The 15955-nt window shown below is 39.5% G+C and overlaps 1 protein-coding gene across 1 annotated transcript in view; it reads left to right on the top strand.

Moving 5' to 3' along the window:
- LOC136884725 (uncharacterized) overlaps positions 1 to 15955 on the top strand; it is a 350171-nt gene that overhangs the window by 263334 nt on the left and 70882 nt on the right. Inside the window, exon 6 of the mRNA XM_068230067.1 lies at positions 4597 to 4709. Within this exon, the coding sequence (XP_068086168.1) occupies positions 4597 to 4709 (113 nt within the window). The remainder of the gene's footprint in view (positions 1 to 4596; positions 4710 to 15955) is intronic.

The raw sequence follows: 15955 nt of genomic DNA, 5'->3' as shown, positions 1-15955 counted from the left end.
CATTTAAAATAAGCTATTATCGGTCCAAGATACTTTTCTAAAGATGCATGCTGATGATGATGATGATGATGATGATGATGATGCTTGTTGTCTAAAGGGTCTAACATCTAGGGCAACGTCCCCTAATAGTAAAAAATGAGACTGAATGTAATGACAATTTAAAAATGCAAAATCATCCACCGACCAGAATTCAGAATGTGGTGACGAAGAATGAATGGATGGATGAACATGAATTTAAAACAATCAGTGGATCCGACCCACAATGCCCCACATTCATAGAAACGATCGTATAATAATAGTATTACTGATTGAGGGACTGCTTCTAAAGCACAATCCTGAATCGATGATGCTTGTTGTCTAAATGGGTCCAAAATCCACGTCATCAGCCCCTCATAATGGTACTTATCGCTAGTAAAGTAGAACCACGGTATTTGGCATGTCGCGGTACTAATCAAAAGTAGCGTAGAATCGTGGGGTATTCCTCACTTTATGGTACCCCTCACAAGTGGTGTAATATGCACATGTAACGCAGACCTATGGTGATCTTCATATAGGTGTAATAATCACATGGACTCGTACTATCCCGTGATGTTCCTTACACAGTGGGTACTAATCATAGGCAACGCACACCTACTGTGTCACGCATATAGTGGAACTAATCACAGACAACGCCCAGACCCGTGCTGTTTCTCACATAATGGTACTAGTTACAGGCAACGCCAGCCCTGGTATTCCGCATGTAGGCACTAACCACAATCCTACTGTGTACCTAACATAGTGGTACTACTCGTAAGTAAAGGCGACCCATGGTGTTCCGAGCGTGATGGTAGTAATTATAAGTAGACCAATGGCTCTAATTCGATCATCCCTTGGTGGCCACTTTTAGTCGCCTCTTACGACAGGCAGGGAATACCGTGTGTGCATTCTTCGCCTGCGTCCCCCTCCCACAGGGGCTTGTGTGTTTGGTACGCGAGAGCTATTTTATTTCGCTCAAGTCCGCTGGCAATCCGGTTAGTACCCCCTATCCGCTACTTGGAATGCGCCAGGTGGGATTTTCACCTCTGTTCATAACCGTATATGATTTCTAGATGTGTAGCGTTATTTCCAAGGAATAATGTGATATATGAATTCCAGTCAGTGGATGATTTTGGACTTTTAAAGTGCCATTACTAGAGCCCCGATTTTGATGCATTAATATGTTAGAATGCAACTTACTGAAGCGAGTAGCAAGTATAATCTACCTTCACAACGATTATGCTATGAGGTTCGCATATACATTGGGGGTACGGCCCATCAGAACCCCTATAATTTATGTTACTCTTGCTATATTATGGAAGAGCGGGTGGCCGACACTTCCTACTAATAAAATTAGTTTGCAATCTAACCTGTTACTGCATAAAAATTCGGACTTTAGTCATTACATTTCGTATCATTAGGGGCTGATGACCTAGATATTAGGCTCCTTTAAACAATAAGCATCACCATCACCATCGTTCCTTCTTCTTCCTCCAATACTCCATCTGCTCACTATATCTCATTTACCTCCCCTTGAACTATTTTGAGACTGTTTTATTTCCCTGCCGACCTGGAAATCCTTCCATTTTTAAAAATATCCATCGCCTCTTCCGCATTGTATCTGTTATGTTTTTTTATATTCCTGTGTGTTCCCTAATTACTCATTCATTCCCTGAGTTCTGCAGGTCTTACCGGACCGAGTTACTATCCGTATAAATTTTCTTTCTAGTACTTCTAATTTATTCAGCTTGTACTAGACATTCATTCGTCTGTAGGCATTCCGGTTTGACTTCAGTGTTGTAGTGTTGTATATTGAGGTTTTTTAGATAAACACATTTTGTTGTAGATATTGCTAGTTATACCGTACGCTCTTTCCATCTTGTGTATCCTTTCTTCCACAGCGCAGATTTCCAAACCATTTTCTTGAACTGTTTCTTATAAATAAATTTATTTCTTTACCTTACCGTCCTTATTCGACACGTTTCTGTTATTAGAAATTCTGGAGCATTTTTAAGTTTGTCTTAAATTTTGTTTCTCCTACAGAAATTCGTAATCCTATCTTTTTGTCTATTTCTTCCAAGAGATTGACTTGCATTGCTGCATTTTTCAGGTTTTATGAAACTATGGCAAATTTATCCGCAAATTATTATTATTATTATTATTATTATTATTATTATTATTATTATTATTATTATTATTATTATTATTCCGACACCACGGAGGTGTATTTCACCACTTTTTAAAAACCGTATAACCCCAGGCGCTTGCTAATAACCCACAGCAGAGTGGGAGATACAGACGAGTAAGGGAGGCTGCCTACTCTGGTAAACAAAGGGGGAGACCGCAGTTCGAACTGGAACAGTGGAACAGCAATTAAACGACTCTTACGTTATTTACTTTAATTAAGGAATGTTTCGCCATTTGTTGTTGTTGTTGTTGTTGTTCTACTGCTGCCCCCGCTGACCACATTGGACTTGTGGTTTTAATTGTGATCAGACAGCGATTTAAGTGCTGCCTCTCTGCGGGACTAATTACTAATTGGGCAGAGATCCAGGAACTTGTCGGAGACTGAGCGAGATTCCAGAGTCATTGCTTGGTTCTGCTCGATGGAGAGAAAGTGGAACTAGCACGCGAAATGTAACAGAATACTCCTCATGTTTTACGAAGGGTGCCTAACACCGCCATTTTATTTCAAATCACAGCATCTGGACGCGAAAGGCAATCAAAAATGTTCACTCCTTTGAATAGAAAAAGTTTTCCTGATTTCAAAACTATACAGTATGCATCTGTTCCTGTAACTGACATGTTTTTAAATTGTTATACAAATATGACGTCATCACTAACACCCTGCCCTTCATCTGTCAGATAACAATATGTTTCTGCAAGTGACTTTAAATAAATATATTTTTAAGACACTTTTATCAAGAACCAAACAGCTAGGACAAACAAACTCATTACAATTCTTTAAATGCGTAAAAGCTACTCGAAATAATTCTAAAACCCAAAAATATTAGTACGTCAATGGGCCCTTGCATTGTTTTGATGAAAAATGTAGTTATTCTTTTTGAAGCACCTTCTTGCTTCCTCGCTTTCCCTTGCCTTCGCGGGGTCGAACATTGTCGCGTAGCAACGAGTTCAGATGTGTGACGTCACCGCGATCTCCACTGCATTCTCTCAGCCATAGGGGAAGAGGAAATGGGTTCAGGGGTGAGGGCTGCACCGATTTCGGAGAAACAGATCTAGTGTTAATAAAACAACTGACATCTTGGACACCGTAATGTTAATGCTGACTGTTTGAATTGCACAGTTAGTCAAAGATTATAAACAATTACATTTCGGCTCCATGTTACGAGAAACTCGTCTCGTTTAAAGGTGCGTCGACTCAAAAATTGTCGATTTTGAGTTTATTTATATCATCCTCTTCCATTTTTCAAGCTCTCTCTGGTTGAGTAATGCAAAAAGTCCTATCGCTAATCAAAACGTAAGTAAACCGAAAAAATACTATATAAATGTCCAAAATTGTCGTGTTTAACTTTTCACAACTGCGCCTTATTAGGAATATAGACGTCTTCAAGAGGAACAATATGTTGAGTCATTTTTTCTATTGACTTGGAAGGATAGAGTAGGAAGCTACGAAGAATGTCTGATTTTATAGACACACGTAAATTTTCAGTCTCATATAACTCATCTCAAAAGGACTATTTCTGTCTCCCTTTTGAATCGAATCGTTGATATAATGATTACAGTTTTTGTGAAGGACATCCATGTCGTAGAGTAAAAAAGAAGAGAACACAATGGAATTTTCAAAATTTATAAGAGCTATATAGAAAAAAGTACGCGAACATTTTCAGGCATTTCTATTTTATTTTTTTCTTTAACTAGTTTATTAGTGTTAGGACGTAGTGTCTTGGAATTTGTAACCGAAGATCTGATCTGACAAGATACTTCTGGATTTGGAATTAGACAATTTCCTAAAGAAAATAATTTTTCGTACACATATGTCGAACCGAACATGCATATCAGTGCAGCAACTGGACACAACCTCGCAAATCTGGTTTTGAGGACACACTCGTAAAAATTAGCCAAGTCCTCTTTGTGTTTTATGTATCCTTCAGCACGTTGTAAATTTAACAGTTCCATTTATTACCTGCTAGGAGCATTGTTGAGACGCAGTGAATACGAAGTTTCTAAGATTTGAAAAATATTAGAAAATGTTTCTGCATCTTGAAACCTAGGCGCAAACTATCACGAAGGTTTTGTACAATTTGCACATACTCTTCAGAGAGATATCAGGAGCACGCATGTTATTTTCATCGAGAACGCTTCAGTTGATTGACTCCTCCAGTTCCATACCTAAAGCGCCGCTTTTATAGGCAACATTCCATTACTCAGCCCTCGTCTGACGTCACACGAACTGACCGGTTTGCTTCTCGTTCCGCAACGTCACACCGCCCAGGACTGTCTTCCTCCGAACAATCCTCTTCGTTGTAGCCTAACAGAGTAGAAAGCATGTAAATTTTTAAAGAAATGTGTAACTCAGACATACAAGTACTTACGCAGATGTATGTTTTATTGTTTCAGATAGAGTTCGGTACGAAGGCACTGTGAGAGTTGCCAACATGACGGCAGTGCAAGAAGGTGCCATCGGACTGAGTCATATACCTCGTTCAATTGAGTCCGTCCTGCAGAAGCAGGTGAGTAAGAGTTGTAACTTTATCGCTGTCGGATGTTGCAAAGGAAGTTTCATAATTATCATAAATGGCTTTATGCTAGCCTTATATACAGATTCGGGAAATAAAAGAAATCAAATTACTTTGAACTATAATTTTTCTGAATTTAGAGTTAAATATGTCTTAGAGCTGGGGCTTACCCGAAAATTTGTGTAATGAAAGTGTGTCGTACAACAAAATGTGGGCTGCAATGTAACCTAGCAACAGTACCTTGATAGCTGCACAGGTCATGGATCTGTATAGCATGGCCGTCCATCAATACCTCACATCACCATCTGCACGGTTGCTACGTAACATTGAGTTACACATTTTAATAAAAGACTTACTTATACTCACACTTTTCAAAAGATGAGGTCTTTCTTTTGTGATCATAATATAAACCTCAAACTCAGGCAAAAGCCGTTGAGTTATGTCAAAGCTTCTTCCATGTAGAGATAAGAGGCCTTTGAAATATGGTTACATATGAGGATGCTCAGAATACACTGCACAGATTTCGTAACTAATTATTAAGTGTTAAGAAGAGTAGACCTGAGCTTAAGCTAGCAAACATCATCAAAGCCAGGTAATCAGCGTATTTAGACCATGTTCTAAGGTATAAAGAACAAGCTACTACACCTGTTATTACAAGACGAACGAGGAGCTGGTAAACCACAGATATCATAGCTCCAAAGTCCTCTAATTTGACTAGCATGAGCAACACCGAACAACTCTTTAAAGTAGCCAGAGAAGGGTAATCGCCAACGTTTAGTAGAATGGATATGGAATTTGGAAAGAAAAAAAAAAGGGAAGAAAAGGAGAATCATGAATGTCGGTAATATTATGTGCTACGCAAGCTTTATAGTGTGATAAGGGAGGAGAAATGACGCAAATTACGTGGAATTCCTTGTAGAGGAGAAAAGTGTCCATTGCAGTGCCTAGGTATCCATCAGCCCACCGCCGAAATTACATTTATAACGTAGTGATATGTATCTCACGCTATTCTCCATTGCTTGAGTAGGTATCAGCATTGCCATTGGCTAACATTATAATCGGATATGACATCATTCCCAGCAATCAAGAGAAATGCATTCAGTTACCAACTCTCGTAGAATGAAAGCACAGTCTCTGCCGGAGACTTGTTACATCAAATGCAGTCCAGTTTCGATCTCGAGGTGCTACCTACGGAGATCATAGCCCTTTTACTTTACCCCAGGCCAATATTCTTGTCACTAGCCGGACCTAAACAATCCAGATGCCAATGTGCCATTAGCCACACACAACGAATCCAGACCAATGCTTTGGCATTATCTGTAAGTCTTAATTAGTTCAGCTTTTTACCACTATCCAACACAGAATGCGCTGCTGTCGTCCTACAGAATGCTAGATGTCTTACACCTCCATACCCTTTTAATTGACCCCAGTCAAATGGTTTTGTCACTAGCCGGACCTAAACAATCCAGATGTCAATAACCAACTTAACAATGTACAGTAATCGTCTTGTCCCCAGTTCCCAAGTTGCCAAGTTGGCAGCCTTGTGCACCGACAAATGACAGTTTTTTTTTTTTTTTTTTTTGCTACTTGCTTTACGTCGCACCGACACAGATAGGTCTTATGGCGACGATGGGACAGGAAAGCGTTAGGAGTGGGAAGGAAGCGGCCGTGGCCTTAATTAAGGTACAGCCCCAGCATTTGCCTGGTGTGAAAATGGGAAACCACGGAAAACCATTTTCAGGGCTGCCGACAGTGGGTTGCGAACCTACTATCTCCCGAATACTGGATACTGACCGCACTTAAGCGACTGCAGCTATCGAGTTCGGTGATGACAGTTGTACCGCGTTGAAAGTCGTAACTCACAGTACTAATGATACGTAATACAAGGTCAAACTGTGCCCCACAGTGTTGTTTCCATGGTTTCCTGGTCGTTCTGAATGGGAATGTTCGCTAAAGTAAGGGAGGTTTGTAGATATGAGTCCAACCTGAGATCAGAGCACCAGATGGAGCGTGGGAAGTAAATCTAAAGTATCCTGATTGTTGAGGCGCACCGCACGTAGCGACCATCTCCCGTCGCGGCAAATATTCATACGTCGATGACACATTCTGCGGCTTGTATGCGTGTTTTGCTTACGATATGGGCATGCTGCAGATGAGGACAGGGATGTGGGTAGCTTTTCTTGCAACACAAATCACATTTAAAGATTTAGTTCGGGGAAAGAGATTGCACCCAATTGCAGAGTCGCTCAAGGAAACAATGAGCACATAGTATTGTGTTTTTCTCCCATTCAATAGTCTATCAGAATAAATATTATTACTGTCGAAATATAATTCACCTCCCATATATGCACTGACTATTAAAAAAATTGAACAACCCAAAATACATGTTTTGATGTTAGTGTGACTTCGTAAACGTACACACCATTGCCGAATGTGTAAATGATTAGTGTTGCAATTTTCTGTGACAGGTATCACGGCCACCAGAGTGCATTAGTGTTGTTACCAGGTCTGGTAGTGTATGTAAGGGGAGTGAACAGCATTCGATGTTCAATTATCACTGTGAAGGGCACGGAGACGTCGTGTACTCGTATGAGACAGCGTTATCAGTATCTGACAGAGTTTGGAAGGGACTTCATGTGGCCCTTGATTTGGCCGGCTGATCGAATCGTGAAATATCCAGATTTGTGGGGCATTCGGATGTGACAGTGGCCCGATGATGGATTGCATGGGGGCGTGGGGGCATTACCCTCGTGCTTCGTTAACTGTGCGTTCCACGATAAATTTCTGTAACAAGTGGTAGCAGAACGTGGTTTCCGGCCGATCACGTCTGGCCACAAGGGAGGATCGCCGTATTGTGCACCAAGCACATCGTAACTCCTTCGCATCTGCGTTTGCCATCCGAGAACAAGTAATGGACTCTCTTCAACATTCTATGTGATCCCGCAGACTAGTAGCAGCCGGAATAGAGAATTACCGTACCATGAATAGACTGCCGTTAACACCACAATGCAAACGGCTGCGTTTGAAGTGGAGCCGTGACTGGGAAGGATGGGCTGCTGAAGAATGACGACGCATTGTGTTCAGAGGTGAATCGCGGTTCTACCCTACCTGGGATGACCATAGTCTGTGACTATGGCGGTGACCTTAGGAGAGGTCCCAGTCTTCCAATGTTTTGGAGAGGCACAGTGGTGCTACTCTCGCGTCATGGCGAGGTATGGCTTCAGGACACGGCTGCTTGTGATTGATGGAACTCTGATGGCACAGCTGTACGTCACTTCAAAACCTGTTTTCCAGTCATTGACCCGTTCAGGAATGGAAAGAATGAAGTCCCATCTAGCGGCGACGTTAGGAATTGTGCCGGCTGCCGAAGCCTGTCGCACTCCTCTGGGGCAATAATTAATTAATGACAGATTAAATGAAATGATATTGGGGAGTGTTGTTGGAATGAATGATGGCAGGAAAACCGGAGTATCCGGATAAAAAAATGTTCCGCCTCTGCTTTGTCCAGCATAAATCGCACATGGTATGACCGGGATTTCAACCACGGAACCCAGCTGTGAGAGGCCGACGTGCTTCCGCCTGATCCTCGGAGGGCCGATTTCTTGGGGTCGAGGAGGTAAGTATTTAGACGAACATTACACGCAGACTCGAACGAGAGCAATTAAACAAAGGCGGCTAAAAGCACAGCCTAAGCCCTGAATCGAACCCGGGACCCTCTGTCTCGTTCAGCCAAGCAGTCAGACAATATCAAAGATACCTACAATCTGTACTAAAATAAGTCTGCACTGATAACAATCGACATGCATGAAAATCAAGCAGCATTACAGAAAGGAGTGAGGCAAGGATGCAAATTCTCACTCCTTGTCAGTGTTTACACTGAAATGCTGCAAATGAAGTCAAAGAGGAATTAGGGAAATGAATCACAATCCAATGAGAAGAAATCCATAGTCTTAAGATTTCCCCATGGTATTGTTACTTTATCATAAGTGTCAGAGAGAGTGAAATAACGGAAATCAGTGTCTACTCTGTAGAGAAAAATGAAAGAAGCGCATCTATGAAGAGTTCGTAGGATAAGCGAAGCACTAAGAATAAAATATCTGGTAAGGGAATATAAAACAAAAACACTGAAAGAGAATTCCATACCATTGCTAAAATAAAGAATGTATTACACCGGAGAGAATAGGATTTTTTCATAATTTAAGAAAGTATGTGGTAAAAGGAAATTAAAAAAACCAAAACAAATACAAAGAAGAGTATTGAAGGATAAAGAGTCCTGCGTATCCTAGAATAATGGATATAATTAATGGTAGGTTATTGTAATAATATATAAATTGTTTTGTAGTCGTGTCACTATCATCTATTTATAATTCAGCCGTTAAACAATGCATGCTGTCCTAGACAATATAGCATTGTTAACGTCTAGGACAATATAAATTATATTTAGTGTAGTAATAGTCAAACAATGATAAGAGGAAAATGTAATAGGTGTATTAAACTTTAATGAATTGCAATAAAGGAGTGCTCTCTCCTAGTGTCAGATGACCCCCAACAAGGGGATGGGAGTATTCTGTTCTATTGCTATTTTATCTAAATCTGCAGAAGATGTGGAGATATTGCCAAATGGAATGGACAGACTCTTGGAGAAGGGGTACAAGATTCAAATTAACAAATTCAAAACAGACGTCGAATAAGATCAGGTTGTGCAGGAAATATTAGATTAGGAATTGAAGTTTTAAAGGAAGTAGATGAATATTGTTTACTAGGGTAGTAAAATAACGACGGCAGGGGTAAGGAGGACAAAATGCAGACTAGCACAAGCAAGGAAGTAATTTGCTCACTTTGAAGACTGGTATAGGAATTAGAAATACGTTTTTCAAGAGCGTGGCATTGTATGGAGGTGAAACATGGAAGATACGTAGCTCAAAATGAAAGAGAATTGAAGCTTATGAAATGTGGTGTTACAGAAGAACGGGTAAATCGGAAACACGAATGAAGACAGACTGAATCGAATTGGTGTGAGCAGAACAATTTGGCAAAATTTGACGAGAAGAAGATATAGGCGGTGTAGGGGTTGACCAAAGTATGAACATCACAAACAGTTTGGAGTTCATGTAGGATGTAGTAGTTGAATCAATCAATCAATCAATCAATCATTCAATCAATCAATCAATCAATCAGCACTGATCCGCATTTACAGCACTCGCCCAGGTGGCAGATTCCCTATCTGCTGTTTTCCTAGCCTTTCTTAAATCATTGCAAAGTAATTGTAAATTTATTAACCATCTCCCTTGTTAAGCTGCCAACGGCCGTAGCCGTGTTGAAACACAGGATTCCGTGACATCTCCGAAGTTAAGCAACATTGGGCGTGGCCAGGAGTTGGATGGGTTGTCACGCGCTGTTGGTGGGGGGTAAGGGAATGGAGGAGCGGAAAGGAACTGGCCACCCTACCGCACGTAAACTCCGGCTCAGGAACACCTCTGCGAAGGTTCGGACCTCCCTTCGGGCAGAATAACCCTTACCTTACCTTACCTTACCCTACCTTGTTAAGTTATTCCAATCCCTAACTCCCCTTCCTATAAACGAATATTTTCCCCAATTTGTCCTTTTGAATTCCAACTTTATCTTCAAACTGTGATGATTCCTGCTTTTAAAGACACCACTCAAACTTATTCGTTTACTAATGTAATTCCACGTCATATCTCCACTGACAGCTCGGAACATGCCACTTAGTCGAGCAGCTCGTCTTCTTTCTCCCAAGTCTTCCCAGCCCAAACTTTGCAACATTTTCGTAACGCTACTCTTTAGTCGTAAATCACCCAGAACAAATCGAGCTGTTTTGCTTTAGATTTCCTCCAGTTCTTGAAACACGTAATCCTGGTGAGGTTCCCATACACTGGAACCATACTCTAGTTGGGGACTTAACAGAGACTTATATGCCCTCTTCTTTGCATCCTTACAACAACCCCCAAATACCCTCATAACAATGTGTAGAGATATGCAACCTTTATTTACAATCCCATTCCTGTGATTACCGTAATGAAGATGTTTCCTGATATTAACACCTACGTACTTACAATTATTTCCATAAGAAACTTTCACCCCATCAATGTAGTAATTAAAACTGAGAGGACTTTTCCTATCTGTGAAACTCACAGCCTGACTTTCAAGCCCGTTTATCATCATACCATTGCCTTCTTTCCATCTCACAACATTATCGAGGTCATGTTCCAGTTCCTCAGAATCTTGTAACTTATTTATTACTCAATACAGAATGACATCATCCGTAAAAGCCTTGTCTGTGATTCCACTTCTTTACTCATATCATTTATATATATATATAAGAAAACATAAAGGTTTAATAATACGTGGTACGTTACGTAGAAATGAACAAGTTAATACATGACAGGGTGGCATGAGACCAGTCTATGAACTGAAGACCCAAACAGCACCATCAACAGTAATGTTAAGGTTCATTTAGCTATCTCGTGCTACGTGCGGTAAGGTTGCCGATCTTGGCAAGTAGCCATTGATTCAACATGTAAATGAAGCACACAATACTCACTTGTATGTGCACGGTTAAAACTCCGTCCAGCTCGCAAGGTGTTAACCCTAAGCTCTCTTCTAATCCACACCGTGTTCTCTCACCAATTGTGTGGCCGCAAAAGCTTGCTCTGAAACGAAATATCCTCCCCACTTAGTCCAGCTATATAAAGTACGTAACGATGATAGAGTTTAACTTACTAAACTTTGTACGTGACTATGTTTTAAGAACGAATTATATCTCCAGTCTGAAAATGAAAATACAGAACTAATGTGGCCAGCTTAATATCCTAAGGTTGGTGGTTCCTCGACCAAGCATTTAGAAATTTTGGCCGCGCGGTTAGGGGCGCACAGCTTTGACCTTTCATCCAGAAGCCCTGAACATGGTTTTCCGTGGTTTCCCATTTTCACACTATGCAAATGCTGGGGCTGTAACTTAATCACGGCCACGGTCACTTCCCACTCCTAGCACTTTGCTATCTCACCCTCGCCATACAACCTATCTGTGTCGTTGCGATGTAAAGCAAATAATAGAAACTTTGAAATTATTTTTTCTCAGCACGCCCTTCTAATCGGAACATAGTTACACGCGCGCGAAATTTGGGGACAGCATTTTCTTATAACAAATACAAATTACATTTCGTGATTTACTTTATCGTTATTTTCTATTGTCATTAACAGCTCAACTGGTAGAACAACCAACGCAAAATCGGGAGGTGGTAGGTTTGGATTCAACTGGTGTCCGGTGTGCCATTTTTGTTCTGTATTTAACATCTCATCAACACGTACCGTGTACGGAAAACGATCAAATATGTTGAAAATTGATTTCGGTAACAGCGGATGTGGCTAAAAATAAAATAAGATTATAAATAAATTGTTGTATTTCTAGAAATTCCGAAAGTACGGCTTTTTTGACAGAAATCATGTAGACCATTATTTAATAAAAGAAATTACTCGTAACTCAATTCAGTCTAACTTCGAGCATAACCCGTAATAAGGTTTGACAATTGCAGTGTGTTGTCTGAATATGACGAGGAAAGGGTTAGAACAAACACAAACACCCAGTGTCCGGATCAAAATTTTTAATCACGCGCGATTAAAATCCCATTTGAGCATAAAATTATAAATATATACGTCCAATACAATCTTTAATCTGAGTATCTTCGCTAACATTGCCTTCCGAGCCACTACCGTAGCATAAAAATATATAAATAAAATTTCATAAGAACTCCCATTTGCATCATTGTTATTACTATTCTTCTTCTTGTTTCGTATAGGCCAGCTAAGGACCACGACATTCAACTATTGCATTTTGGAATGGGCTTTGATGTTTGCCCAGTACCTGCGCATCCTCAGGCTGTGTTGTTCCTTCCTCTCCTTTGTCCAAAGGGCACCACTCTTCTTTTTTGGTAGTCTGTCCTGGAACTTCTTATGTTTAAGCATCTTCCTGAGTACTTTATGATCCTTTAAGATTCCTTCTGTTATTCCCAGTTCCTGTAGATCTTTATCCACTTCCATCAACCATGGTGACTTGGTCTACCTATTTTGCCAGTAGCTGAGAAACCGGTTGGTCAACCTCGTAGGATGCATCCTGTAGACGTGCCCATAGAATGCTAGGCGTCTATTCCTTGCTACATTACTATTATTATGATTATTATTATTATTATTATATCATTTTTATTATTGTTGTTGTTTTGTAATTCCAATGCACATTTTACGTGGTCAAAATTGGGTAAACGTAGTAGTATTTCAGAAAACTGTACTTACTTAGTAGACGGATAGACTGTTTTAAATTCGCTAAACATGCATAAAACATGAACAATTTTAAAATTTCAAGTGCTAGTTGACGTAAAAAAAATACAATATACTGCTGATTTGAACCAAAAATGTACTTCAAACCTTCTACTATAAGGACTACTCCATAAATATAATCATTAAGTGTTAGAACTAGAAGGATATAATAATTTAAATATGTAAGTAAGTTTTTTTTTTATATCTGTGTTTTTTAAGATTAAATTTGAATAGATATGAAATATGATTTCTTTCTCATTGTAAATATTTTTTTACAAGTTGCTTTACGTCTCACAAACATTGGTAGGTCTTATGTTGACAATGGGACAGGAACGGGCTAGAAGTGGGAAGGGAGTGGCCGTGGATTTAATTAAGGTACAGCCCCAGCATTTGCATGGTGTGAAAATGGGAAACCACAAGTTGCCGACGGTGGAGTTCGAACCCACTATCTCCCGAATAATGGATAGGCCGCACTTAAGCGACTGCTGCTATCGGGCTCGGTAAATATAACATTAGGATAGTTTAGATAGTAGATAATTAGACTGATTTGAATCACCGAAAAGTGAACACAGGTAAACAATTGCCATTGTAATTGGGATTAGAAATCCTGCAGTGCGCAGCGGAAAAATAAATAAATAAATAAATAAATAAATAAATAAATAAATAAATAAATAAATAAATAAATAAATAAATACATGTTCAAGCAAGCACAAAGAAAAAATGCAAATATCTCCTATAGGTATTGGGATATAAAATATTTAAAACCTTTAAAAATGCCCAGTTCGGAACCTTTCTTACGAATATTCAGGCCCAGATCGAAATGGGTGAAACTTATTTCGTAGGCTTTAAACACCAAAAAATCTTCCACTGTATCGAAAATATATATTTATAAATATGTTGTATTACGTAGGTGCAAACAATTTTGTGAAAATACAATGCACAATACCAAGTGCGCGGAATGTGGGACCGCAAGTTAAATTCTGGACTGTCATACTCAGTTGATCGTTTCATACGTTAGTGATGCGACTTGGCTATTAGGAAATGTCAACTTGTCCGCTCTTCCGTAACATGTCGAGAGTAACAAATTCTAGGGCCTCTGATGGACCAAACCCCTAATGTTTATGCCAAACGCATAGCATAACCGTTGTGCAGAGTAGACAATACTCGTTTCAGTACGTTTGCATTCTAACCTATTACCGCATAAAAATCCGAACTCTACACTAGGTCAGTAATGTAATTTATACGTTGCTATTAGAACGAAAGTTCTTACACGATGTATTAACGTTGATCGACGTTAATTTGATATTTTTATTTCAATGGTCCTTATATGAACCCAGCTACAAGTGAATGTGCTTCTGATTAGAATGGAATAAATTTGCATTCCCATACGCTCTCGAACAATTAGTTCAAACAAGACATTAGAGTGTCAAAATGAATCAAGAACAGTTATTAGGACTCTATTCACACGAGGTTGCTCTAGTAGACTCAATATTCAAAGCAGCCCGCATCATTAACATTACCTCCTCTTGCTCTCCAAACATTTAACAGTGGACTACACGCGCAGACCATAATGAACCTCTGCACTCCGATAGGGAACAGCATTCTGGCCCCCTTGTGCATCCTAACTAAGCCGGACAAGGTTCAGCGCCTTAACTGGGATTCTGTAGGCAACCCACAACACACCAGCTTTAGAGGGATTCCACGCACGAGTGGTGCTAGCTAGTGACCGGGAGAATGTGTACAACATGTGAGGTTCTTTTCTTATTCTTTAAAGGACGGCCATGCTGGAGATTTCATCCTGCCTGATGGTCACTATAAGAGGATGCACTGATAATGGGACAGGTACTTTATGAACCAGAATTTTGAGTAGAAACTGGAAGATAAAGATAATTAAGAAATCACGCCAAATTTCCCTTAGGTAAAAATCAAATTATCATAAATACGTGTTTCTATCAATCATACGTAAAGTGATAACGATTAACTTAAAGTCGAAACCATGTATAGCGACATCGCTTATTACGACATATCGGATATAACGTCCAAAGTTGTTTGTTACGTATATGGGGACTGCTGACAACAATATAACGCTTACTATTGTAGATTTCAAAACAGTCCGCCTGTTTAATATTCGAGGCAAGCATCGCTTTGAAGATGTCCCAAAGAAATTGATCTTTTCTCTTTATAACAGTGCAGAATTTTTATTAATATCGCCAATACTTTCGGAGTTATGAGCTAAAACGTGAAGCCTTGTCACCCAAGCAAGCCCTTTATCGAAAAGTTTGTTGCTCGTTTCCCCGTTAACTCCGACAGTTTTTAAGATATTAAGATGAAATGTTGCATGCATGTATACTTCATACAGAAGAAGAAGAAGCAGCTATACTAGAATTATTGAGCTAGCTCCATTGGTTAAGTTATAAAATTATATTTTCAAAAGAAAATTAATGAAAATGGACTATTTGAAAATAAATTCACGAAAATTGTATTTATACTTGATGGACTTCACTGATTCTAACACAGGTTGTAGCTATAATATTACTAATCATAATAAGAACAGAATTGTAGAAAAATAGGGAAACTGGAAAATAGTGACCATGATACACCGCCATTCTGAATAATTAATCATTAGAGCCCGGATTTGTATGCATTAATAGGTAAGAATGCAACTTACTGAAGCGAGTAACAAGTATAGTCTACCTTCACAACGTCTATGCTATGAGGTTTTCATGAACATTCGGGGTACGACCCATCAGAACCCCTATAATTTATGTTACTCTTGCTACATTATGGAAGAGCGTGTGGCCGACAATTCCTACTAACTAAATTAGTTTGCAGTCTAACCTGTTACTGCATAAAAATCGGGGCTTTATTAATCATATACAACGGCATAGGTTTATATTGTTTCTAAATAT

The sequence above is a fragment of the Anabrus simplex genome, chromosome 13 (genome assembly GCF_040414725.1).
Source record: "Anabrus simplex isolate iqAnaSimp1 chromosome 13, ASM4041472v1, whole genome shotgun sequence".
Lineage (NCBI taxonomy): Eukaryota > Metazoa > Arthropoda > Insecta > Orthoptera > Tettigoniidae > Anabrus > Anabrus simplex.
The sequence above is the reverse complement of the archived record's forward strand: the minus strand, read 5'-3'. Positions and strand labels throughout refer to the sequence as shown.